This window comes from Nicrophorus vespilloides, unplaced genomic scaffold (genome assembly GCF_001412225.1).
Source record: "Nicrophorus vespilloides isolate i.1.1-1 unplaced genomic scaffold, Nicve_v1.0, whole genome shotgun sequence".
Lineage (NCBI taxonomy): Eukaryota > Metazoa > Arthropoda > Insecta > Coleoptera > Silphidae > Nicrophorus > Nicrophorus vespilloides.
The window spans coordinates 129,321-156,285 of record NW_017097280.1 but is presented as its reverse complement, the minus strand read 5'-3'; the positions used below and the strand labels follow the sequence as shown (position 1 = coordinate 156,285).

The 26,965-nt window shown below is 32.5% G+C and overlaps 1 protein-coding gene across 3 annotated transcripts in view; it reads right to left on the bottom strand.

Annotated features, from left to right (window-relative positions):
• Positions 1-1,655: 1,655 nt before the first annotated feature.
• LOC108559637 (RNA binding protein fox-1 homolog 3) overlaps positions 1,656-26,965 on the bottom strand; it is a 31,600-nt gene continuing 6,290 nt past the window's right edge. For 2 of the 3 annotated variants that reach the window (XM_017916972.1, XM_017916971.1), the window contains exons 2-8: positions 14,686-15,126; positions 13,208-13,261; positions 9,603-9,695; positions 7,217-7,271; positions 6,001-6,248; positions 2,125-2,337; positions 1,656-2,046 (exon numbers count right to left, since the gene is read on the bottom strand). In XM_017916972.1, coding sequence (XP_017772461.1) covers positions 2,002-2,046; positions 2,125-2,337; positions 6,001-6,248; positions 7,217-7,271; positions 9,603-9,695; positions 13,208-13,261; positions 14,686-15,123 — 1,146 coding nt within the window. In that variant the 5' untranslated portion in view covers positions 15,124-15,126 and the 3' untranslated portion in view covers positions 1,656-2,001. The remainder of the gene's footprint in view (positions 2,047-2,124; positions 2,338-6,000; positions 6,249-7,216; positions 7,272-9,602; positions 9,696-13,207; positions 13,262-14,685; positions 15,127-26,965) is intronic. The other variant, XM_017916973.1, reaches the window with a different exon arrangement.

The window sequence follows — 26,965 nt, the reverse complement described above, 5'->3', positions numbered from 1 at the left end:
GTTAATTAATTATCTCCAAATATAATGATTTTCCTATACAAAAATGGGTTAATAAAAAGGTCATCCATAATACTGTATTACTTTTATTTATTATCATATTCCAAAAAAAATATATATAAAATAATCGAAAAATTATAACCAAAAATAGTATTAAAAAAAAATGTACAGTATGTATTTTGTGCTTGTTACTTTTTTTTTACACATATTATTTCTCACCTTAAAGGGACACTGAGGAGGGTTGGTACTATGAATTCACTTTAAAGATTAATTCAAAGGATTTGTACATACAATTATTTAAAACAAAGAATGATTAGAGACTAGAGCAGAGTCCGAAGGAGTATTCTTTCATTATCAAAGAAGTAATAATTAATAATAAAAAAAAGAACACTTCATGATTAAACATATCTAAGAAAGAACGCGTTGCGTTCGTTTTGATTCCATGTGAAATAACGGTGTAAAAAATATAGTTTAAAATTAAAAAATAACAAGAAAAGAAGGACACGTTAAATCATAGAGAGCGTGATAATTGGATATGTCGTTGGTATCAAAATTACCATATAGATCTACGTTTAGGATGTTTTGTTGAATTGGGGAGGGATAAGGAGGAGGTTTTTTTTTTGTTATTTGAAGAGATTCTTCTGTTGTTGTTGTTTTTTGCACTTACGTACATCAACATTGTAATACCATCTTAGGGAAAGGGGATAGGGGGGATGGATACTGAGCAATTATGAACGGATTCTTATCGCCTGAAATCATCATCATTATATATCTACTTGTGCCACTTGAAATACCGTCTCTTATAAATTCTTATACAGCATGAGAATCCGTCTAATTTGCTTGTAATGTTGTTCATATATATTTTTGTTTCTTTACTTTAAATATATATATATAGTTCTCTTATAGATATATAAAATATCTAAGAATATATCTTATAAACCTAAGAGAGCGGGAAGAATCATTATTAAAATATTGTTTAAACGCTATATATACTTAATACATATATATAATTTAAAACACTAACTTGTAAACAGTGGGGGAGTGAGGAGAGTCTGTTGAGCAGGTTTCTTTCCATTTACATCCGTATATAGAATTAACAGCATTTCTTCAAGCAAACCGTCACTCCATCACAATTTTATGCGTAGTGTCGTCCGTATATGTGTTTGTGACCTCTCAACATTATATATATATATATTTACTTATGTTACCGATAAAAAAAAACACAAATAAAAGTATTAAATAAATATATGTATATGGCACTATTCATTTCTTTCTCTTTTTTTTATTCTCGAAAAACGTTTATTATACTCTTCAAACACGAAGAATCCAACGAATTTAACAACTAATTACTTGATTTATGTACACCTTCGTTCGCACGTAGCTTTCAGTTACGTGCGAAGAAATTCATAAAAATTATACTTTTTTTTGTTATTGTTGTTGTGAAGGTCATTCAATATCATACTTTTTAATTTGATCCGAAAATTGTTATTTCACCTGTAATGATGATAATCAGTGCGTAAACATTAACTATATATACAAAACAAAAATGATATATATATATACGTAAAAAAAAGTTGATTAATAATAATATATATATATATAAAAAAAGAAAATTATATAAGGATAAAAGAAGAAGAAGATAAAAGTAAAAAGATTACTTTGAATTATTTTGTGCTGTATACTGCTCTAATATGAATAATTTACAGGGGATGTTTGTTTTAGTAGTCGGTTTTTGGTTGAGGAGATTCATTTTTGTTCTTTTTGCTGTCGACAAACTACTTATGTCATGGGATTTAGAGATTCGGGGTTGAGGTGGAGTTTGAATTCTCTTTTTCATATTTTTTTTGTTCCTTAATTAACTCCTAAATGTTAAGACGTAATGTTAGATAGAGAGAGAGAGAGAGCTGGAGGAATATCACAAGGGTACGTTAGTGAGTTACAGCTCTTTGGCTACGTACATGTACAAGTGAGTATTATAGGCCGTTTCGAGCTGCCGATATGTGTTCAATAAGGAGCGAACCTGTTGTACCCACTCCTATACACTGCGGCCTAAAACAAATAGAAACAAAACAAGAAAGAATAATTAGTATTAGTTGTAAGGGTATTTATAATCGCTGATGTTGTTACCCCATAGCCTGCCATTGGTCCAATGCCATGTCCCAGATAAGGTTCGTAATCACGGCCGTAACCAGCGACTGTTGCGTAACCTGCGACTGGTTGGGCTGCTGCTGCAGCTCCATATCGCGCCGCAACCGCTGTATAAGTAGCAGCTGCGGCGTAGCTGGCCTGTTGGGCCGTCGAAAGAGGAGTCTTGAGAAGAGGAGCTGCTGCTGCTGCGGCCTACAAAAGAAATCACAAAAACATTCATTACAATTCAACATTCCAAACACACTCACTCAATCCATGATCGTATACATCCATACATAATTCAAAGATTCGCATTCTTCAAATGAAGTATAAATATTACCAAACTTTTATTTAAACAAATTACTGAATTGAGAACATATATTCAATGTGTAAAATCATTTTAAAAAAATACAGCAATACCTCGTATAGTACGGCTTCGATAAGTCCGCCCCACAGAGAGGGAAATTTAAAAATGGACTCAATCTATGACGATTTATGTATATGTTACATAGGAGGTATAAGAATGTTAGAAATGCTTAGGTTGAGGTTGAGAAACACTGGTCTAGTAAATCCGAACTTATCGAGGACGGCTTTGAAATTTTCAAAACTAAATTTTAATCATTCGTCCGATTAGTCGGGTTTCAAATAGCCCAAAACCGTACTATGCGAGGTATTGCTGTAATTATAGAATTTGATTGTTATATCATTGAATATGAGTCGAACAATTTTGTATTAAAATATTATTTTCAGGTTGGAACGACTTGAGGTCAAAATAATAAGTAATAATGAGAAATTTCTTATTATAAATCTAATTCACCAAAACCAATATAATTTTGAGTACTATTATTTCATGAATTGAAATAATGAATTGTTAATACCTAAATTGAAATTATGTCTTTGTTTCTAAGAAGAAATTATGATTATTTAATTTAATTGATCATAATTTTACAGCAATTTGTAATAAACATCAATTTTCATGAACATAATTTATAATAATTTTTTTAGATGCAATTGAAGAATCATTTGTAACGGCTTCGTAGTTTTTACTATATTGTGATTTGATTTATATGTAATCATTTTTATTTATGTATGACCGTTACAATTAATATTATTAGTAAGTAATTGAAAATTGGATATGTTCAATAAATTCGTCAAATATGACCAATAAGCAAACTTATTACTATATTTATATAAATGTGTATAGTGCCAAAGTCATTCTGTTTCATAGACAATTCAGTAAAACAATAAAATTGAGTACTTAAAAAAACAGTAATCATGTCTTTTTTTTTCTTTTATATATACACTTTATGCTATAAACAAATAATATACAAAAATGGTTTATGAATTTATGTAGATTTTTAAATTTCGCTCACAATGAATTAACTACCAGGTAACTTTCCTTGTGCTTTTTCTTTCGGTATTTGTTATTGAGCATATGTAAAAATAACACTAAAGAAATAATCTCACGGTCTCTCAGCGACTTATCGAGAAAAGAAACACGCAAGTATTAACGATTATACCTACTACCTAGTGTTTAAATATAAGAATAAACGAGAAAAAAACAAAGCGTCATATGAAACAAAACCATTAATTGAAAGAAATATAATTCACTGTAGTTATAGTTAAAATGCAAGAATAAGTTCGTTGAAAAAATATTGTACATGTATACAAGAATACCTCGCACAGTACGGCAACGCAGATTCACTTACGGTTTGAAAATTTTAAAACAAAATAATTTTATACATAAATATCTCTTCGACCAGTTTCTAACAGCGTAATGTACAATAAAAACATGACATCAACAATGATGAATGATGTAATTTGGTCTGTGAGATTAGGGACTTTAGGACTGTTTAAAACTATTGACCTTAAGCTGAATGGCCTAAAGAGATTAAATGAAAAGTTATTTCGTTTACGAATCCGTACTCTACTGTTTTCTTGTCGTAAACAATAGATTAACTTTTTCCTTTGTTAACATCGTAATAACATTACGGAATTATTTATATTTGAAGATAACTGATGCGTTGGATTATGTTAATTACTAAAAAAAATGTACAAAAAAAAACTTGTAGTAATTGAAAATCATGTTGTTTGAAGAATATAATAATTAAACTTTAATGAAATAATTTTAAATGATGTTATTTTCAAACTAAAATCATTTGCATCACAATGATTATCAAGTTACACGGAATACGTTCCTGTTTAAAAAGAGTAAATGTAATGAACGTATAAAATCCATTAAACAATTGTATATTTAAATTCCGATTCGATAGAATGTTTAATGGAAACTCGAAATACAATGCAGCGTGTTAATGGAAACACGATCAATACAATTATATGAAATATAATGTTAACAATAATAGTAATTTATTACTTTGTTATAATTGAATTCACGTTCATGTACAAAATATAAAATCAAGACTTTATATTTATGGTAGAAATATTCATTCGAAACTAAAGTTATAACTTCTTTAATTATAGCAAACAATACAGTGAAATAGTCAAACTCATAGCAGATTTAATGAGCAATTATAATTATTGTTTATACTTTCCTGTAAAAACCTATATAATTAGATTTAATATAAGCTGAATAGATATTCTACTTATTGAATGCGCTGTTTATTTTAGATTACAAACTAATCTACTTTCCTAAATGCAACCTCACAATAAATTGTAATTTACACAATTTTATAGATTATATGTTCCCACTAATAAACATTTTTGAATGCTAAAAGTACATATAAAAGTTACTTACTTTCTTAAATTTTCTTTCCTAAATATGTCAAGATAGCAAATAAATATTTCTGTTTCATTGCTAATAAAATATATAAATAATAATTTTCTTTTTTGTTGTAACTTCAATTACAAACTGTAATATATAAAATGATCAATAGCCCTTTGTAGCAAATCAATTTGTTTTTTTTAAATTAATAATCGAAAATAAATGAATAAAATCAATAACAATTAAATTTATCTTACCTTTTAAAAAGTGTCTTGATTTAAAAAAAAAACTGTTCTATCATTGATAGATCAGTACTAACCTTACAAAGTTTCTATCAAAGTATTTCAAGAAAACAGAATTAACGCAAATTCCATAATTTGTAATGTCTTTTATAAGAGTAATTATATACTTTTACTTTTTCCAAATAAAAGTTTAAAACTAGAATAGCAATGTTTTTTTTACTTAGATGTTTGTTGCATAATTCGAATTTATGTTAAGATTAAAAATTACGTTGTATTTGACAAAGCTATTAATAAATATAATTAATAAACTCTCTTTCTAAGCTAAATTACTAAAAAGTCCATTGATCATCAATAATCTAAGGTCAACAGATGCTTTGTAGGCAATAAATCATCGTGATAAATCTTAAAAATTAACATCAACATTCAAAATTGTTTTCTACACGTTTCCTTCTATCAGTTTTGGAAATATTTTCAGAAATACTTTATCATTAGTAAATATTCAATATCGGATAGATATAAATATTATCCTTTTTTTCTTCATATTAATTTTGTACGAAAAAGGCGTATATAATCTATATTTTCGATATTCTTTACAGAAATACGTGTAAATGCAGTTTCCTTCCATAAAATTTAGCTTTCTGCATAACAGTGAAAGAGAATAAAGTAGAAAATGTATTTAATATTAAAAAACATGTAAATAATAAAATAGTAAAGTACAAATAAACAATGATTGTTTTGAAGAAAAAAAAAATAAAAGTATTCTTGTCACATAACAATAAAATTAAAAAAAAATTCCAAAAAAAAAAATGTAACAAATGAACGTAACAAATAAAAGTAACGAATAAACGTAACAAAGAAACGTATACATATAGATATGAGTGTGATCTACTTGTTCTTTTCAACATTTCTTACCTGTAACCTGTAATTAGGATCGACTGCGTGGGCGCCGAGCAGAGGATCGTAATAAACGCTGCCATCTACCGGCAATGTGTTGAGTACCGGGGTGTAACCAAGGGCCGTACCCAGGGGTGCAGGATGCCTGGCAAATGCTGCGGCTGCTGCCGCTGCCGCCGCCGTCGGATACGCAGCCCTGGTTCGTCCTCTCTGGATAGCTGCCACACCCCTCAGGGCTGCCTCGGGCCACGGGACACACATAGGAACTAAACAAACACGAATTAAAATCGGCAAATTCAATCACCCGGAATCGCAATTAGTAGCAAAATCGTCGTCCAACCGTCCGTCCGTCCCGTCCCGTGTTGTGTCGTATATTTTATTCCGAGCTCTCTGATTAATACTCGCAATAATCAGGGTGTCTGTTTCATCGAGCACAAAACGAAATTGCTTATCAAAACGTCTGCATGTATGTATGCGTGTTCGACAAATCAAGTAAATATATTATATAAATTTTTCATCAAAAAAAAATTCTACAAACATTCGCCTTTGCGCTCTCTGCCCTTTCGGATGCATCATGAACCAACGAAAAAGTACATTAAGCTCAACCATATCCATCCATAGCGGAATCTGTGATCTAGTGAGATTCGTGACATAAGCGGATATAAAAATTATTACGACAGTCCCTTCATTCCCAACTTTTTAAATCCAATCACAGTAATAATATGTATATATATATATCATAATCCCTAAGTCAAAAATAATAGTAACAAAACATTATCTACATAAGCTAGGTACGGACGGAGGGTGTCCAAACATGCTATCTATTACAACTTAATTTCTCCGAAGAGTCAAAATAATAATTTTAATAATAGGAAAATTAAGATGCGAACAGACACCCTTTCTTCAACAAATTAAAAGTGTTTAGTGTATGAAAGAAAATAATGAAATTAATAATAAAAAATCAAATAGCCCACGAAACAAAAGTATCTACAGTATAAGTGAATAAACAAGGACATTAATACTTTGAGAGAAAGATAAATGAATAAAAAACATAGAACATAGGAAACATAATGCACAATTCATAAGCGGCATTTTTTTTTTCTTCGAATTAAGTAAACAAACGTAAATTAACTAGTGTGATGCGACCAAGTAAATTTGTCTTCGTTTTGTTTCATTAAGTTATCTGATTTTTCGGAGAGGGTTTTATTGTCCTGTGGGGAATAGGACGACCTACCTGCTGGTAAAGTAGGTGGTTTCTTGGTTTGTACTCTGGCTGTTGCATTATTCACCTAATAAAACGTTTTTACATGGTTAGTTTGATAATTTACTCCAATCCAACCGAGGCGTCGACTTCAGGATTTCAATTAAGTTCAATCTAATTTCCCTGAAAGAAACGCCTCCGCCGGACTCACAATTGCTTTAAGAAAGGATTATGACTTTCTTTGATTAACTCTTACAACTCGTTTCCTTGTTATAATCCGTTCTTACAGCAACACATATTTATACGCTACCTATTGTTTTTTACATTTTTTTTTCTAATTTAATATTACAATTATTCTTGTTATTATTAAGAAATGGAATTTAGAATAAATACAATTCTCTTACAAAGTGAATCTACGAATCAAATATTGTAATGTATCTAATTGCGCAGTAATTAAAACATGTTTTGAATATCATCAACATAACAATGTTTAAAAAAAAATGCATGAGTAATTTATAAATTTAAAAATGACGTATCCACAATTCAAGAAATAGAACAGTTTTAGTTAATTTTTAAACATTGTCAATGTCGTTACATTATTTTTTTTAAACCAATATCAAATGAAGTCTAATAAAATGATACATTAAATGGAATTTGGAAAAATATTCGTTTTTTGGTATTGCTAGCTTACAAAAATCGATCAAAGAGAACTTGCAAGTCGAAACTGTTTAATATACGCGGAGAGCGGATGGAACGAATGTACTTTAGTTCATATCTAAATATAGCCAAAAGCATTCCAGTAATTCCTTTCAAATTACTAATACCGAATAGAATCCGCGTCTCAAATTATAAACTAGCAAATACCAGCCAACTGATTCTTAACCTAAACTCAAAATATTTTTTTTTTTGAAATCAAATAGTGAAATATATTAACTATATGTACTTAGAGCAAAAGAAAAGTGCAAGGTGTCTGTAAACCAATTACGAAGAAAAAAAATAGAAGAACAACAAAACAAAAAGTCGTCGATCAAAACAATCGGACACGGATCCGTTATTAATTGCATAATTAAGAAGTTAAAGCTAAATGTATTCAAGAATCCACCACTTCGAAGCAGAGAAAATGTTTATCTTTTTTAGAATGATTGTTATTTGAATTCGTTGGATTGCGTGTCGCATTGTTTTGGATCAACTTTGTTCGATTTTGATACAGGAGCAAATATTAAAGAAGCATTATGAAATTTATAGTGACTACCAGGTATTAAAACAAAACGATTGTAGAGGTAGTCTCTTTCTGACAAATCCAATAGTTTAAGGAAGAAAACTTTGATATTATGAATTAGCTCGGGAATTACGAAGTTTTTTTTTGTTGAAAGCAAGGAAATAATTACTACTAATAGTTTCGCGTAAATGGGATTTATGATAACTATGTTAGTTCGTTTTTCAAGCTGTAGAATTAATACATTTTCAGGAAATGTATGTATCTGGAATGTAATGTCTAGGTGTAATCTAAGAAACGTTTTGTAAAAAAAAAATAATATACTCTGAAGCAACTTGAAATTAATGTTAGGAAGCAATCTAGGGAGATAGTATACCTGTTCATAAAGTTTTTGAATATTCCATTAAGCAAATCCGGGTTGTTTCAACAAGTTTCCAGAATCAATTTGCGTGGTGACTAAATAATTGAGGGCTTTTGGGAATACGACATGTCGGGCTGCCTTTAATTTAAGCTCACTGTAATTGCGTTTTGTTTTTCTCTTGTGTGTGTGTGTTGTTTATGTGTCCGTGTTTTGCGGTGAATGAGAAACAAAAGAGAAGAGATAATAGGAGGTCGAATGGATAGGGAAGGAAGTATGGGATGAAGTATGAAAACGAAAAAAAAAAAATAAATAAATAAAGAACACTTGGTTTACGGACACCGCTGGCCTTACCCACTTACCTCATCGACGAGGCTGTGACGGGTGAGAGGAGTTGGGGGATCACTACACTGTCATCACCAATACACTGCCAATAAATGGCCTGAGACAGAGAACGGTAAACAGTGTGTGTGCTGGGTGGCAAAAGAACGTCAAAACAACACGTGTGAAGCAGCGGGGGTGTGTTAGTCACTTAAGCCAGCGCAAGCCACACGAGGGGTTTTGACCTTGTTTTACCAAGGATCTTACAGAGAGAGTGAGTACACCAGAGAGTACAAGAAGAGATAGATAAAAGGTCATTTTTGTCCATCGTTCGTCTTTTGTACTACTACTTGATAGCGGTCATTAAAACAAAATTAATCTCAACTTATAAGTCAACTTTTAGGGGGGTAGGGACAGGCCAGTGCTACTTGATAAATTCGCTTTACGTATCTTGGTAAATATAATAATAATAATAATAACAATTTAATAATAATAATAATAATAAACGAGAGAATCATGCACACCTCTATCTTTCTTCCCTCAACCACGGTGCCGTGAAGTCGGTCTCGTGCGCGCTCCGCATCAGCACTATTTGCGAATGTTACAAAACCGAACCCCTGCATGCAGACAGACAAAGACATGCATTAAAACAGCGTGCAATGACATGATGACATAGTTACGTTAGACGTCATGCGTCTAGAAGCTCCGTTACGTTAGAACTACTACACTGTTAAAGCTTCATCATTCCATATACACCATCAATCGCGCGCGCACACACCACTTACCACCGCCGGCTATCATTTTGATCCTGCAAATCATATATTCCAACTTTCTTCGTTTCTTTTTTCTCCTCTCCTCTTTCAAATAATAACAATTGAACCGCTCAACAGTATCGCAAGAACGATACACTACACTTGCTTCAATGGTGGCAACCTCCAGATATATACTCATTCACACATAGACGACTCCTAATCAAGTAAAGTGTAGATACACGAAGATCGTAACATTACTCTACCTCCTAGTAAGCATTGCCCAAATTGTTTACATACTGACATTACACAGCAAGGAACAGTGTACTACTTCAATGTTTTTACTTCTTGTATTACATTTTTGAGAGAGAGTAAATGAAATAATAATAATAATATTTGAAAACGAAATGTAAGGCTGCTCATTTACGTCTCAGGTCAGGTGTCCACTATCTTCTAACATCATATAATATGTTGAAATTTCTATTGCAGAGATATGAATCACTTTTTGCAAGGTGCTGGAGTTATTCAATCTTCGAGTGGCAAATATAATTGGCTATTTGTACAACTACTCGCAGCCATGGAATGAAGAAATAGGTCGGTCTGTTCCGCTAATAATCATTCTGCAAAATGATGTAGCGCACACCACTTAAAATCAAATCAAGAAAGAAAAAAAAACTATTAAAACAACTTTATTCCCTAATACTCTTATTAAATCATTAACTTGATTTTACTAAAAGAAATAGTGGTTTATTCACAAATTTAATTCAAGAAAAGAAGATAAAATCATTGGCGAGTATAAATGATGGTAATAAGTTAATTAAACAAATCTAACTAATGTTGCAAAATTTAATAGTATTAATTGATAAATATTAAGAAAAGTGAAAACCTGAGTGAGACGTGAATTAAAGAACAGCCGATCTTAAGAATCTTGATTGGTGTTAATAGTAATTCGTGAATTAGTATAAGACTGAGTCGATTAATATTGTTTTGTTATCACAGTCACCACCAAAGAGTATAGTTTCTGGTAAAGAAATGTTCTTGCCTTACATTGGATTAAGTATAATTTTAGTAAGATAAAAATGGTGTGTGTGTGCAGTGGTAATGGAGCGGACGCAACTCACAGTGTATACATATAAAATATATTTGCTGACCTATCGATCAGAGCTCTGAGCAAATTCGTTTCGAATATGTACACTACCAAGTCTCTTTAATTTGAACGGGGAGGGCGGATATTTCGGTGTGGGTGAGTCGTCACCACATTTGAGAACCCAGCCACACCGTCTCACCACATGCATCAACGTAATTCGGTACATGAAAAGTATCATTAAACTTGTCTCAGTTACGCAATAAATGAAACCATCATCATCATAATCATTGAATATTATACGAAGAAATATAAATAAAATCGTTGAAGATATTAACAACAATAATAAGAGACTTATGTAATCAAATTTCGTCAAACTTTACAAATTATATATATACTGTGTTTGTGTGGTGTAGCAAAATAATAGTATAAAACTAAATGAAAAAGAAATTGAAATAAAAATAAATTTATATATAAAACAAAAATAAGAAATGGGCAGGTTCCATATAGTTAAAACAAATAGTCAATTTTGTTTTATTCATATACGTGTATATTATATTAATATATACGTATACATACTATGTCTCAAGTGTGTACTTTTTGGCCCGCCTCGGCCCCAAGCAATATATATTAGACATACAATCTACTAAAGAAACTAGCAAGAGTTACATATGCCAAACACTCAGTCAGAACATACATAATAAGTAAATTACGGAGATATTAGAGAAAATTAAATGATATATATAAAAAATGAGAACTTATTAATTCGTAGTGCATAATAGAATCGACAGAATAATGAGAAGATCGAAACGTCGATTATACAATGCATTATGCAACCGAATGATTTGAAATAATAAGAAAATAATGTGGTGTGAGAGAGCAGCAAGATACCGAACAGTAGTAGTAGTAGTAATAGTATGTTAATACGATAGTAAAAATATGTGATAAGTCTTAATTTGATTCTCTTCTCCAAACAAAAGAAAACAAACAAAAAAAAATATACTACAGTTCGTGATACACACACCGTGAATTCACTAAATTAATTCAATTCTAGTATAGCCTTTTTAAATAAAATAGAAACAAGTAAACGAAAATGGAAAATTTCAAAAGAATACAGAATAGAGAGATAAATGATAAATAAAAAAAAGGGAAACAGTAGCAGCCAGATCAAGAAACCATAACACAAAAATTTAAAAAAAAAATAAAGAATTAAATTATATATAAAAGAAAATAAAAAGTAACAAAATACACCCTGAAATTCGTGTAATTGTGTGTGAGAGTGTGTGCTTGTGGTACATACAGGACTTGTGTTCAATAACGGACACAATGCGATTCGCTCTAGAAATATCACACGTCTCTTACGTCCTTTCATCCTAAACAACAAAAGGAATTTTGAATTATTATTTTTCATCTGCACATACCCAAGCATCATCATCGTATACAATAGAAATGGCGTGAGTAAAACTTTAGTCTGCGCATTTAAGCTATTTAAACTCTAGTTAAGTGAAACATTGCTCTTGGTTATTGAAACATCCTGTAGTGTGTCTTCTATGATATCAAAATAAAAATAATTGGAGGCGATCAAATTGTGTGTTCGGTTGTTATCGATGTAATTCATTCGCTTCTTATATTAAACAAAACAGCCAAGAAAAAGGTACGGTGCTCACCACATTTAATATTAACGGAAAGAAAGAACAACAAAATAATTTAGCCAACTAATTAAAGCGTCCATACATCATCGTCATCATCATCATCATCATGTCAAAAAAATAAATCAAAATAAAACGAACTATATTCATATCAACTTTGTGTTAACTATTATGTAGACCAAAAGTAAACGAAACGTCGTTGAAACATATTATGACGTGTTTCTGATAGAAAAAAGAAATAAGCGTTGATGATATTAAAAGTGGCGAACCTCCCTACGACTTGTATTTATTTATCTATTTTTTTTTCTTTGATTTAGTTACATAATCTCAGTCTCTCTTTCCCTATCATCTGTGTGTATTCAATTAAATGTATTCAATCCATTCTTTCCTCTCTCTCCCTTTCGTTCTTCCAAACAAAAACTAAAAACAAATCCTTCGTTAATTGAATTCCATCGATTAAAATATTCTTTTTCTTGTTTTTTTTTTCGTTTAGATCAACGTCAGATAGAAATATTCAGTGAAATTTCATCGGAGTTCAAGGCGGGCCCCACACTAAATCCTTGCATATTATATACTTTTTTTTCCTTAATTTGTTTTCAATATCTATTCAATTGATTATAAATCAGAGTAAAATAAAAAGTGCATACCTTTGATCCACGTTCATTAAAGATTATTTCCACATCTAATATTGGACCAAATTGCTGTAAACAGAAAATCATTTTATTATAAAACAACAAATACATCAGTTTCGGTATTGTGTATTCGTATTCGTTAGAAAGTGTTTATTATTGCAAAATCACCCGACGAGACCTAAACTGATTCAGTAAATAATCACGTTTCACGTAAGCAGGGACGAGAATTGGTATTACGCAATAATCCATTAAACCTCAGCCAATGGATTATCTCAAAATTTCAGCAGGTTTAGCTTGATACATACAGCAAGCAAATTATAATAATGTAGCATCAACTATGCAAGTATGCATTAAGCAATAATTACATACAATCTACCAACAGTAATAACATATTTATTGTTAGAATTGAACAAAATTATGCTGAACATGCTAATATCCAAGTTAATCTTTGTGTACTTCGTAGCGTGATTAAATAACGAAGAAAATCACACCGAACGCGTGTGTTTCAATCTAACTGTGAGAAATTGAAACAATGAAAGTAATTGTAGAAAGATCCTGCGGTAATTCAAAACTTCTGTGTCCGAAAAGAAATAAATAGTCACGCTGTCGTAAGTAATTTGTATCGCCAGATGGACGGCGGATGTAATTCAAGTTCAGTGTTATTTATACAAATCTTCGTATGTAACTGATGTTTACCTATGTGTGCGGTAGTTTTTACATAATTTATTAGACCAGACTTAGTACACGCTCTACCCCAGATTTGATTACAGTACAGCGCTTTACAAACAAAGAACCGACAGATGTTAACAGTGAAATAAAGTAGTGAATACAATTATAAATATGTAAAACAGTGAAATTCGGTTACTGACAACATATTATCATCTTAAATTCATTTTAGGAGCAAATAAACATTAAAATAACTAAGATTTTATACTTTTTTTTTTACTTAAATTGCATTTGATCTTATTTGTGAGCAATAATCAATGACAATTTAATCAAGTTCCTTCAAAAATGATATCAAAACAGGCTTTTAGTTATAGTTTAAATATAAACATATTTATCTAAATAAACAAAGTTAAAAGACGTATATGTTTTCGAGTAAATCAACTGGTTGAAATTATTTATGTTTTAAAAAAAAAGTGAAGACATTTAGTTGGCACATGAAGATCTTTTACTGATCTGTAGCAAAAGATGTTATTTATTTTGAAAAAATAATATTGTGGTGCATTAGTTCATAAATTATTTTTCTAGTCTGTCGTACCACTTCTTTAAATAAGCTCCAAATAGTAAAAGACATTTCAGTTCTTGCTGGAGTACCGAATAATGGATATAGCCGAATTTCCCTGCCCGACAATAGAGATTAGAAATTTATGGATCACTGTCGTGTGTTCGTGTATGGTGGCAGACAGCATCCGAATGTGCCTGGTGCATGCAACGTTAAATATTTGAAGGCGGTTTGAATCATGAATAAATTCATCCTGCAGTAAACTTACCCCAAACATAGCTCTCAGATCTGGATCCCTAAATCTAAACGGAATGTTTGATACATGTAATCTTTTCGGTTGATTTTTAGTAGGATCCGAGTTCGTCGTGCCCGTGGCATTGGCATCGCTGGTTTCTGTATTCTGTGCTTGTGCCGTCGGTTGTGCTTCGGCTTCAGTTTGGACGACGACAGCTCCTTCGTATGCCGGCCTCGCAGGACTGCTTCCTGCGGGCGTCTGTTCTGATGCGGCCTGCGGTGGAGGCGGCGAAAAAGGTGGTACAACCGCTGCTGCTGCCGCCGCGGCTGCAACCGCCGCAGCTGCAGCAGCCGGCTGTGGCAGAAGAGGCACATCTTTAGCATCGACGGCCGTTTTTACGTCGCCATTTTGTGCCGCAAATCCGGTGTGTGCCGCCGCTCCGAACGGGGTCGCCATACCCGTTTGCACCATGTGCTGCAAACAGAAAAAACAAGAACAAAATACTTCAGTTACTATTTCCTCTTGACCAAAACAAATCGACGATTTACGACATACGATTACTCTTTAAAGCCACAAATATTTTAAACTGCTCCAATATACAGAGACTGCTAAGACTAAACAACCGCTTTACGAGTTAAATACTCCAAGAATACACAACTTTCATCGCAATGTTTTGAAATTTCCTTAGTTTATATTATACTACAAAAAAACACATTGGTAACTTAATTTTATTCCGTTGAAATATTTACTTTAGAAGTTTCAATTTCACGTAATAAATGTATTAATAATAAATACATAAAAATGAAAATAATCAAATAGAAAGTCCTTAATATATGAAAAGGACATTTCGACTACCAGCACCGAGAAATAAGAGAAAAACGACAATTGAATTCCCTCAAATTGTATACGCAAATGCTTTGAAATTTATGTACACTTTGTATATATTATTAGCTCATTATTATAAGTAGAAAAATAAATAATTTACGACAACAAATACACTCTAGTAATTTCCCTCTAAATACTAGTCTTTGAATATCATGTAATTATTGAAATAAATTCTATTTTTAATGTTTAATGTAGTTGCAAGTTGTTATAGGATGAGTTAATTATTTAAGATGATTCTCTAATACTTTTATTAATAAATTTCTTTGCAAGTAATGCGAGTAGACAGTATACGTTGTATCAACTAATTAATGAAAAATAATATAGATTAATTGCTGTTCTTCTCGAAAATTCATCATGAAAATGTGTGTACTCGATAAAGTATTGGTGAGGTGTAGAATTTCAATTTGGTTCCTTACATATACGATCAGAAATAGCTCGAGCACAAATAGCCTCTTGTTATCCATTACATGTCGCCCGGCAGCTCGTTAGTGTATTGCATATATCTATATCGTCAACATTTCATTGTTTGAGCGATCAAATTTTTCCTTTTATATATTCGATAAATATATACATTTAATTTATATATGAATTGTATGAATCAATGAAATTTAATTAATTTAGAATTATTTCATGAACAGTCAGTTATGAAAATAACAATAATATGCAATTAACAAAATTTTCAAATATATAAATGTGAAAATTAATAATAAACAAAATTTATTGAACAATTTGCATTAATGTAGATTTTCCTCTACGAATAAAAATAATTTCAATTAATTGTATTGCGTCAGTTCGAAATTAAATATATTTTTTTTACAATTAAACATCACGCATCGCGGTGTTTTCGTTCGCTCTGCAGAATGAAAGAAATAAAGGCAGGAAACATGGGGGGGCGGCGAAATTGAAAAACAACAAACAAATATCACGGATGGAAACAGCCTGCAATTATTTCCCCTCAACCCTCTCACAACACGATCGATGTTCGTTGTAGTATTTTGTTTTGAAATTTCAATTTCAAGCTCTTAATTAGAAAGCCGGGAATCGGGAATGGATGGAAATGCGTCCGGACGGTTGATTGGAATGGAAATGAGTTCAGGTTTGGCGTCGCGACGCCTTTCATCAATTCATTTCGGTCTCAGCAGACGCACGTTTCCTCCGGATGCGACTCTCCTTTCTTTTTCTTCTCGTTCATCGTCGTCGTCTTCTTGTTTTTAATCACTTTATTCGCCTTCGTTTTGTGCCCTCTCGCCGTGTTTCCTCCCGCTTATTTCAGGAATACACCATGGCCTCCTCTTTGTTGCAAAATTAAAATCTAAATATAACAACTCGCACTCTGCGGCGTCTGCGGGACCGAAACAACCCCTCCGTGGCAGCATTTTATCCAGAAATAGACTGTCACAAGCTTCGAGAGAAATACAAAATTCCTATTTAACGCTCTTCGAGTCTGCGAAGCTGTGAAACTCACTCAATTCAATTATTTGTGAGGATCAAACTATTCATCCGTTTGCATACAATCCATCCACGTACGTGGAATAAATGGAAGAGTAAGACTATCTGGTGGAAAGCAATTTTCGCATCTCAATCAATAATACCGCTTTAGCTACGAAAACGTGTTTACCGTTTGAAAGTTTCATGGAGGACGACGTACGTTCCATCCATCGATTTCCTTAAATTTCAACAGGAAGAATTCGATCAGTGTTACGGCTTAACTTATATATGTTTATTGGCGTTCTATTTAAAATTGTTTGGCATATGCCCATCGACTCTCAATAGATTGATTTTATTTTTAAACTAAGTGTGATCTAGGCTCGTTTGCACTTCCCTTTTTTTTTCTCCTCTCTCTCTCTCTACTTATAGCATTATAATGCTTTGATGGAATCATAACGGTTTATAAATAATTCCTCTAAACTCTTAAGATGAATATCTGGTAGGTTTTCCTGGTGTTTTATTGGTGGGGCATTATTGCTTTTAATTGGTTTCCCGGTATTATTGCTTCAGTAGATCTGGTAAACATGTGTGCGAGTATGAACGAGTTTCAGGATGGCTCGAACAGATCGTTTATTAAAGCTGCATGCAGCAGACATAGTTGATGAGGTTATAGGGGACATCTTTTCATGTGGGAATTAATGACTGGTAGTACGTTGACAGACACATAAATGATGTCACCCTCAGAACCCTCGACGACCCAAACTTCATATACATTTTTTTTTTTCATAATTTCACATCTCCTCGTGTTCTCCTTTCCCTCGTATCAATCATACCAATATTTACCGATATTTAAATTTAGATATGCTCAGAATACGCATATTCCACGAATTATTCTCCAAATATTAACCTAACGTTCGAAATAGAACATGTTCATTAACAATAATCAAACTTCATATTAAAGCACCTGCTTCATCTCAAGCAAAATATTTAATTTCAAATAGTAACTCTAAAATAATGTTTATTATTCATTTTAGAAACCGGTTACATATTTATAATAACATTTTCATGTGTCGTTTGTCACATGTCAAAAAATAATCGTGAAATGAGCAGTAATTTCTTTACGAGACATTTGGCTTCTAAAAATAAAGCGCAGATGGCAGATTCGTATAAAACACGTTTGTTTAGGTTCTGACCATGACTTTGTTTCAGCTGTGACTCCTTTCCTCACAAAAAAAAAACATAATGTTTGTGTATTATAATCACTTTGAATGTCAGTAAATCGAAATCCAATTATGTGGATAAAAAATTATAGCTTTCTTATATAAATTATAAATTCTACCGAGAAACACTCGTATAATTCGATGTATGAATTGATTTTATATCATCTTAGACATGCTTGGATAATATGAAGAAAATGTACTTTTGTTTTCAAACGCTAAATGTGGTTTCAACTTATATAAACATTTAAGTTGTTTATTTTCATGTATATCACCAACTGCTCATGAGAATCATGTTTTTTTTTAAACTGTTACTGAGAATAAATATATAATTATAATATAATTTTGATATATAAAAATAAAAATATTTCTAAAAAAATCGATAAATTAAATTATTTTAATTACATAATCATTTTGATTTTGAATATGCAATAAATTATGTTTATTAATTTTATTTATACATTCTATAGTTGGTTGAGTTTGTACATACTAACTATAGAATACATAATTTGTAAAAGACAAGAAGCGTTAGTAGTAGTATTTCTTAATTAAAGAAAAACATTTATGTTATGCTTGTATTTTGAGTTCTTGGAAATGCAGAGCAGCCGTTGAGTAGGCACGGTTACAATTACTAACGGTTTCCAAGTTTTTTTTTCTTCTTTTCTTGCTTAATTAGTTATCACTACTATAATTTATTATTAACCTTTCAGTTTTTCTATTTATGCCTTACGTACAATTTAAATAATTTAAATAGAGTAAAAACAATTTCAAATTTTACAGTTGGCGTGTGACAATTTATGAAAGTTCAGCACATATAGAGAAAATACTTTACTATTTTTGATCAATTAAACTAACAACTATAGTATCAATGATAATGAAATTTGACGAGTTGACTAGTAAAATAAAGTATAAATAAGTAGTACTTACAAAAAGGAAAGAAATAATTGAGTATGATGAAGCACTTCGAAAAAAAAGACAAAAACCAACGTTGTTCACTACAAGTAACTAACTGTTTAACTAAGGCCAAACGCCGAAGAAAAAGCAAAATTACTATTTCAGGTAGAAAGAGGGGTATAAAAAGAACTGGTTCTAGAAAATACCCGTAATAACAACTTCCAATGAACGAGAGTTCTATTTTCATCCCGGCAATTATGAAATAGTAACAGGAATATTTATATATTTTCTTATAAAGCTGAATGTAAGTCGCAGCAAATAAAGGAAGTATTATAGTGTAAAAACAAGGAAGTTTCGAAATGGTGCTAAAATCACGGAGTGCGGAAACATGCCAAAATTAGAATTCTCGTTTATTGTATTCGCAAAAGGAAAGAAGGATTTGGATCTGCACACACCAAATGTTATTTATAAATCTAAATAAACTTCTAAATTTGCCAGCAATAAACGAAATCAGGAATTCAATGTGCGAATGACGAATTCCGTTACGTCCTAATAATTATTCATCTGAACGCACGGTGTGCTTCCTTCGCACGTCTTTCCATTTCCGGTGCAACAACCCTTTCTCCCGACTGCTGGCCTCTCTCTCACTACGTAGCTTCACTTCTGCACAGATCTAGTACAATAGTCATGCAGTCGGATGGATCCATTGTTTCAATTGGATTCGAAATTATTGCGAGCGGAGGGAACAACTACGTGGCATCAGTCGAATTGCTGCCGGAAGTCGGAACTTAAACAAGCGACATCCGGCGTAATAAAACTAAATCGGGCCAGCTCTGAAAGGCTGCTGCAGCACGATTCCAATCAACATCTTCGAACGAGTATTACTACCTAAGATCACGTGATATGCATAATCCTGAAAAAAAACAGCGATTGTTTGGTACGACTTATACAATTTAGTTAATTCGCGCCAAGGTCGGATTAATTGAATGGAACGCTGGAAACTTTCGTTTGTGGCCATTGAAAGCCTTAGACTTTGTTGATGAGAGACGGAATAGTGGATTATGCGTGTAATGAATTTTGGAAGTTCTGTGTTATCAATTGCATTAGGTCGTAGGACGTACGAGAACGTAAATTCCGAGCGAACTTTCAGCGCCCTAATTGATTTATAGCAAAAGCAAGCTGAAATAATTGTTGATGGCCATTAAAGTTCGTGCAATATTTATCAATATAATCAAATTACGATGAAGCGGCAGACTTCGTGAATAATGTGTGCGAGCGAGCGAAATCGAATCAACAACACTCGACTCGTAGAGCTTTTTGCGCTCACAAAAAGGAGGCCGGTATTTTCATTTACGCGCAAATTACTGTTTCCAATATTTTAATTGATTCATTAAATTATATATTATAAGTGTACCAGGAAACGATCGGTTGTTGTCGATGACCTAGTACGGTCAATAGTTGCACGCCAATTAAACGATTCCAAACATTAATCTCAGCATATACATATTTCCATCAAGTATTCATGAATGCAGATGCATTAACAGTAAATTCAATAAAATGAGCCGCAGCCATGTTATGTTCATCAATAAAATAATTGTGCCTCTCCAAAGAACTCAATAGTTTAATTAAAACAAATGAACCGTCTTAACTAGGATAACTAATATAAATTTGAGACGATTCTCTATCTGTGCGTATACATATACTTTAATATACCATCCAATTGTCCTGCCGATCCTTAATTTATGTGTTTGCTTCAATAATACGTAATGCAATGCTACAAGGAGAAGTTGCCTCAAGTTAAGTGGCCTTTACGTCACCCCATGTAGCTTTTTGTCTGTCTGCAGACCTAAAATAAGGGCCACCCAGTATCGCAACCAGAAACGGAAATAGTTGCAGGACTCCGATTCTATGAAGCAACGTTTCATAGAAATTATTGTCCTTTTGTTACATCAAACGTGGTTAATTGTATAAACTTAGAACATATGGACTTAAACTGTAGTTATTAGGAGATTCCTATTCCAAAGAAACTTCAAACCGAATGAAAATGCTTTTATGTATTTATAATTTGGCTTATATCTACTAACGAAAATGTGAGGAAAAACGTGCAAAAAAGAAATCAAGTGTAACTGCTACACACTTTCAATAATTTACGTAAATTTCAGCAAGTTTGGTCACCTGTCCATTTACATGAACATCAGCTTGACACACGTCTGACTCCATAAGCTAATATTTTAATTTGATGAATTGCTTAAATGCATAATCTAACTGGTATGACACAGACATGCACAGCCATGATTCCGAATGTCACGTTGACATTGCGCTTGAATTTAAACTATGTACAACATTTAAATATATAACAGCTTTCATAATATCAAGCACTCATCTTTGTAAAAGAATATTAACACTAGACATTAAATGTCAGTTTTAGGGAAAGCCTGACAAACATGTATATCTTATATATTTAATGTAAATTTGTATAATTTATACTGTTTGCGTTAAATTGATATTCTGTAAATCCCAAATTGCGTGTACAGATTATGGCATGATGTGTGTTTGTTGCGAGGATCATTTGTCAGTGCTGTACCTCAGCATCGTTCGTTCCCAAACCAGCATAGAAAATTATAGATTTTTATCCCAATGCTTAGGGTGGGCTGCAGACTGCGAAGGGTGAGAGAAGGATGAAGAGAGAGAGACCCTCCTCAGCATTTATATTAAATACGTGTGTAGCTTAAAGCTCGACGCTGACGTCATCATAATCACCATCGCAGGCAGAGTAGTATCAATACGGGAAGTTACAACCGTGTTCCGAATACATTACTCGGATTTAACATAAATTTCCGTAACGCGTACAGACCGCGAACACACCGCGACGGCCCGGATTCAAATATTACATAATCAACGGCCGTTCGTCTGTCGACCTCATCATCAGCTTCATCAGAAAAAGGACGTTCATTTTCATAAGCACAGATGTAAACAAACAAACAAAACGAAAACATCCATAAATAAAAGAAAAAGTTTATGCTGCTCACTTGCTTCCTTTGACATCCACTTTGTTTGGTCGCAGGAAAAACAAATAACTTACGGTGCATGCATTATTCATAGTCCGCCGTTTCCGAAGCAATGGAAGCTCTCCCGTCTATCTGGTAAACGCTTTAAGTACAATAAAAAAAAGAACAGATAATGTTCAAACGATGCATTTCATCTGGATGGCCAGATGCACCCCGGACAAAGGGTTAGCAGCTTGTGTCTTTGTTGCAACTGGACCATGATGATCAATGGGACGCTTTGTGCCTTGTGCAAAAATTGAATTGTTGCATCGTCCGGTGCGGAAAACCTCTCGCAATAATGAAACATCATAGTTTTCTTTTGCGCTGCTCGTGGCGGCTCGCTGCCTTTAATTAAAGTACATCCAGCAGCTGTAGCATCTACTTTACAATTCTCATACTTCTTCAATATACCAACCAACATGAATATAAACCCGAATCCATCAATATTTAGAATACCGTAAAAGTCTCTGCAAAAACAACTTTATTATCAACTGCATTAACGAGAAAACTATAAACATGAGCGTTTAATCATTACATCAAAAATTGACAAACTACCCAAAACTTTTCGCTCCGCTAGTTAAAACTACTAGAGAGACAGAGAGAGAAAAAAAATAATAGCACATCGTGTTAATCCCCACTTTTCCATTTATTAATTCGTCAAAGAAAAGCAACGAATAGGAAATAATGGATATTAAATTTGAATGTTAAATTAGCGTTGCGCAACTTCTTTCCATTTAGCGTTATTAAACTTGCAAATACTGTGAGATCATAGGCATTGAGATATGAAGAAAAAGCTTATTTTAATATTGAGTATGCGAAAAGTGGCGCGAACATTTTCAATTGGAAAAACTCGTCCAGTTTCGTTTACGAAAATGTTTCCGATGAAAGTAAAGCACAGTTGACGCCATTGGATCTATTTTCCGAAATGGCACCGCGCCAAATCAAACCCATCGGAAACAATGGTATTTATTTGGACTCCGTTAATTGTTTGTTAAACTGAAGAACGTCTAAAAATGAAGACGAGCAAAGGCTGCAAAGTACATTAACTATTTAACTCATCCAGAGCCCGACGATTGTTCTGACCAGCTAATCTAATCACGATATAATAAACTTTGACATTTAACATTCGTATCTTCAGATAGCGCCCATATTTTTATTCTCAAATTAATAGCCGATAATGTATTTATCGCGTTCATATTTATGGACGTGCTCTTGAGTAATCTTGCATTGCATTACTTGTTGTTATGATTGAGCGTACAGCGAGTTGTAATTAAACAAGTTAAACGTGTTTTTATCTTGGCGACAATTCAAAACATTCTAGCATGTTAAATAACAATGAATACACACACACGTTCATGTATTATTAATTTTCTTACGACCATTCAATCTTCACAAATTATGCTACAACAATGAAGCGCAACGAGTAACGATTTTTAAAAAATAATCAACATTTTCATTTACACAAAACCTATTAACACTCTTATTGCTGCATACCATTTATTAAAGACATATATTCTTTTATTACATCATATTTTAATAAAATCTGAGATCAGAAGACACAAGAATCTCACGGTTTTTAAATATAGGCGTGGTAAGCAAAGAAAATGAACTTTAATGAGTTTCCTTACAACGTGCATTATTAAAACGCAAAAGAACTCTGCTCCATAAGCCACCAGCATTACCTTCTTTAAATAATTAATCCCATTAGACGGCGAGCATTTTTTCATAATCATAATTAATATGAATATTCGAATATAAAACCCTTAGAAAATATAATGAAGAAGAAACAATACATCTCCAAATATTTGTTAAAAAGAAATCTCGCCAATGCAAAAAAGAAAGAAAAACGTTATGTAATTTCCTCGTTAGTCCAATCTCTTTCCGGATCTCTACCTTGGCGCACGCATTACATGTATTGATTTAAAAAAAAAAACAAATATGTAATTAAAAGAAACACACAAAACGAATGCTGTGTATTTGCAATCAAATTAAAGAACAGAAAAAATCCTTGTTTTTCTTTTTATTAACAACCTTGGTACCTATATGAAATTGACCAACATAATTATATTATATTAGTAAAACTAAGCATACTTTCTTGTTTTGGCCTAAATAGGTTTATATAACTGATTATGATTGCAAAAAGAAACAGTTATTTTTTTCTTGCATGCCGTTTGATAAATTGGGGATGCATTACAAGTGGAGCAAACAAGTGTAAATAGTTTTTCACGTGGCTTGAACTTTGCGTGACTGTCCGGTGCAAACTTTACAAATCATTCGTTTATTTATGCAATTGTCGGTTTAAAAATTTTGCAAAAATAGATTTAAATAAATCAATCTGCACATATCTTTTTCAATCACAATATTTCATACAATTCACAAGATAAAGTTTTGCGTAATAAATCTATCCAAAATATTTTGTTTTCCAGAAAATTAATTTGTCAAGAATGTAAATAACTACTTAGTTATGTTTGATTTGCGCAAATAAAATTTATATATTATAAAAACTAGTACTGTAGGGAAATTGTATAACAATCAAAAAAACAAAGTATTTATATCAAAGCAAAAAATGAATCATCGTTCTAGAAATTCGAGGAATGTTCCAACGCTGCAAGTGTAACTAATAAACAAAATAGACGACAAAAATTGGCACTGCAAGTGATCAAATCATTTATTAAGTTATATATTGAAATTCCACGAAATTGTAACTTGATCATTTCAATTATTTGTTAAACTCATGATTACAATTTCAACATTCGTTCACTTAATGTAATTGAATTATCAATTAATAACAACAAAATAAATGCATTACGTTAGAAATTAACTCGAAAATTAAATAATTATATTATATGTTCCACTTCAGTTACTGCTTCAGAATGGTAAATTTCATATAGAATTGATGCTGTTTCAGAATTAGTAAAACCCTACAGAAATGTGTTTGTTTTAATGAAGTGCGTTGATGATTTTGCAAACAAAAATTGCGAAATGTGAGATGTAATTTTTTTTTCGTTCATTTAATTCGTGATTTGAAAGTAACTATTAACGAGAACGGGGTTGAATTTATAGTGTTCACCACCGACATGCCGGCAATTTATATGAGGGGTGTGCGTCCCGGTGTTGAGGGTCGGGGGGGTTGGTTTAGCAATTCTGCGTACCCTGTTGTAGGGGTGTGGATTCAGGGGCTGCAGCATAGAATCACTGTGGGTAACGGAGGGTTGGCCCGGGAGCAGAAGAGAGATGGAGGGAGACAACAAGCAGGAGGAGTGAGAGAGAGAGAGAGATGAAACTTGGGGATGGACTTGCGTTACCATGGAAACCGGTTGTAGCCTTTCGCAGCATTTCAGGTATAAACATTAAAATATCAGGACGATGTCTTTCTCGCGTTTTGTTTCGTTCCCGACCAAAAGAACGAAGAAGAAAAAAGAACGAAGAATAATGCGTGCAAAACAAAGGCAAAAATCATTGTATGTTAATTATTAAGGCCATTACTTCGTTTTGCTTTTCGCCGAATCGATCCAAAATTGGTTCAACAAAACGTTTGTAAATATTTCCCCTGTCGCGCGCCTACTGAAAACTTTCTCCTTTCCGTCGCTTCACTAATTGAATTGTAATTATGACAAATTTGCATGAGACTGCAGGAATAATTAATATATATATACGCGCATAGTTTAAATGCGTGAAGAAAAAATGTGCTACTTCAAATTGAACAGTAGCGATGAATCATAATCAACCTTAATTAACTGTCATTGTTTACCAAAAATAAAATTCATTGTTTCATGAAAATAACTCTTGATACATATAAACGACGAAGACGAATGAATTCTGGATGGCTGCACTAATAAAGCGTTACGATAAACGAACGTCAATAATTCTTTTCATGAGCGAAAGCACTAAAAATATATTCTGAAGCAAAACGAAGAGGAATTTAACTCGGCAGACATAAATGTTCCTCGACGAGGACGAAAGAAGTTAACACAGAGAAAGGAAAACATAAATCAGAGGGGGACCCCGACGCGCTTTCTTTGTTTACGCCTTGATGAAAACCAGAGCACCGAAGCTTCGGAGAGGTGGTCTACATGCTGGACCCAGATGTTCCAATACAAAGGAAAGCTGAAACCGAAACCGAGTATGTGTGCGCAGCATATGTTTCTTTTCTAGCCCAGCCTCCGTTGCTGCTGATGTCGTTCTTCACCACGCGACGAATATAAATTGCGAAAAACTACCATCATTTCCACTTTTTACGAACTTCAAATAAAGCGCGCGAAATCGCCGACACTTGGCATCACAAATAAGAATAGAATAAATTATGCAGAACTGGCCGCCGGCCAATGCAATTACGCACCCGACGAAAGTGCAAGTACATCGAGATAAGATATGCTTCTTAACGAAAAGATATTTCACGAATGTCCAACAATCAATTTCCAATCTAAATTAGCAATTCCAGAAACAGAGTCTTCCAAATATTTACATTTTCATAGATCATGATTCTATGTTTAACTAACATTAGGAGAACAAAAACGTTTTACGTCTTAAACACAATTTAAATCCAGTAAAATCGATTCAATTCAAATAGAAAACAAAATATTTGATAGCCTCTTATTGATTTATTTTTCCAATTGCATCAAAAATCAATTACTCTCGTAACAGAAATAGGTTTTAAAAAAAAATGTCGAGGTCAATTCTTCTAATATTTAATTTAAATTCTCCAATCTCACTAGAATCAACTTTCTGCAATTGAATTTTAAAATTAAACAAATTATAGAGTTCTTTAAATAAAAATTATAAATAATGTAGTAGAATGAAGAAGTTATCCGATTTGCAATTGATTTACGAAGTATTTCCAAG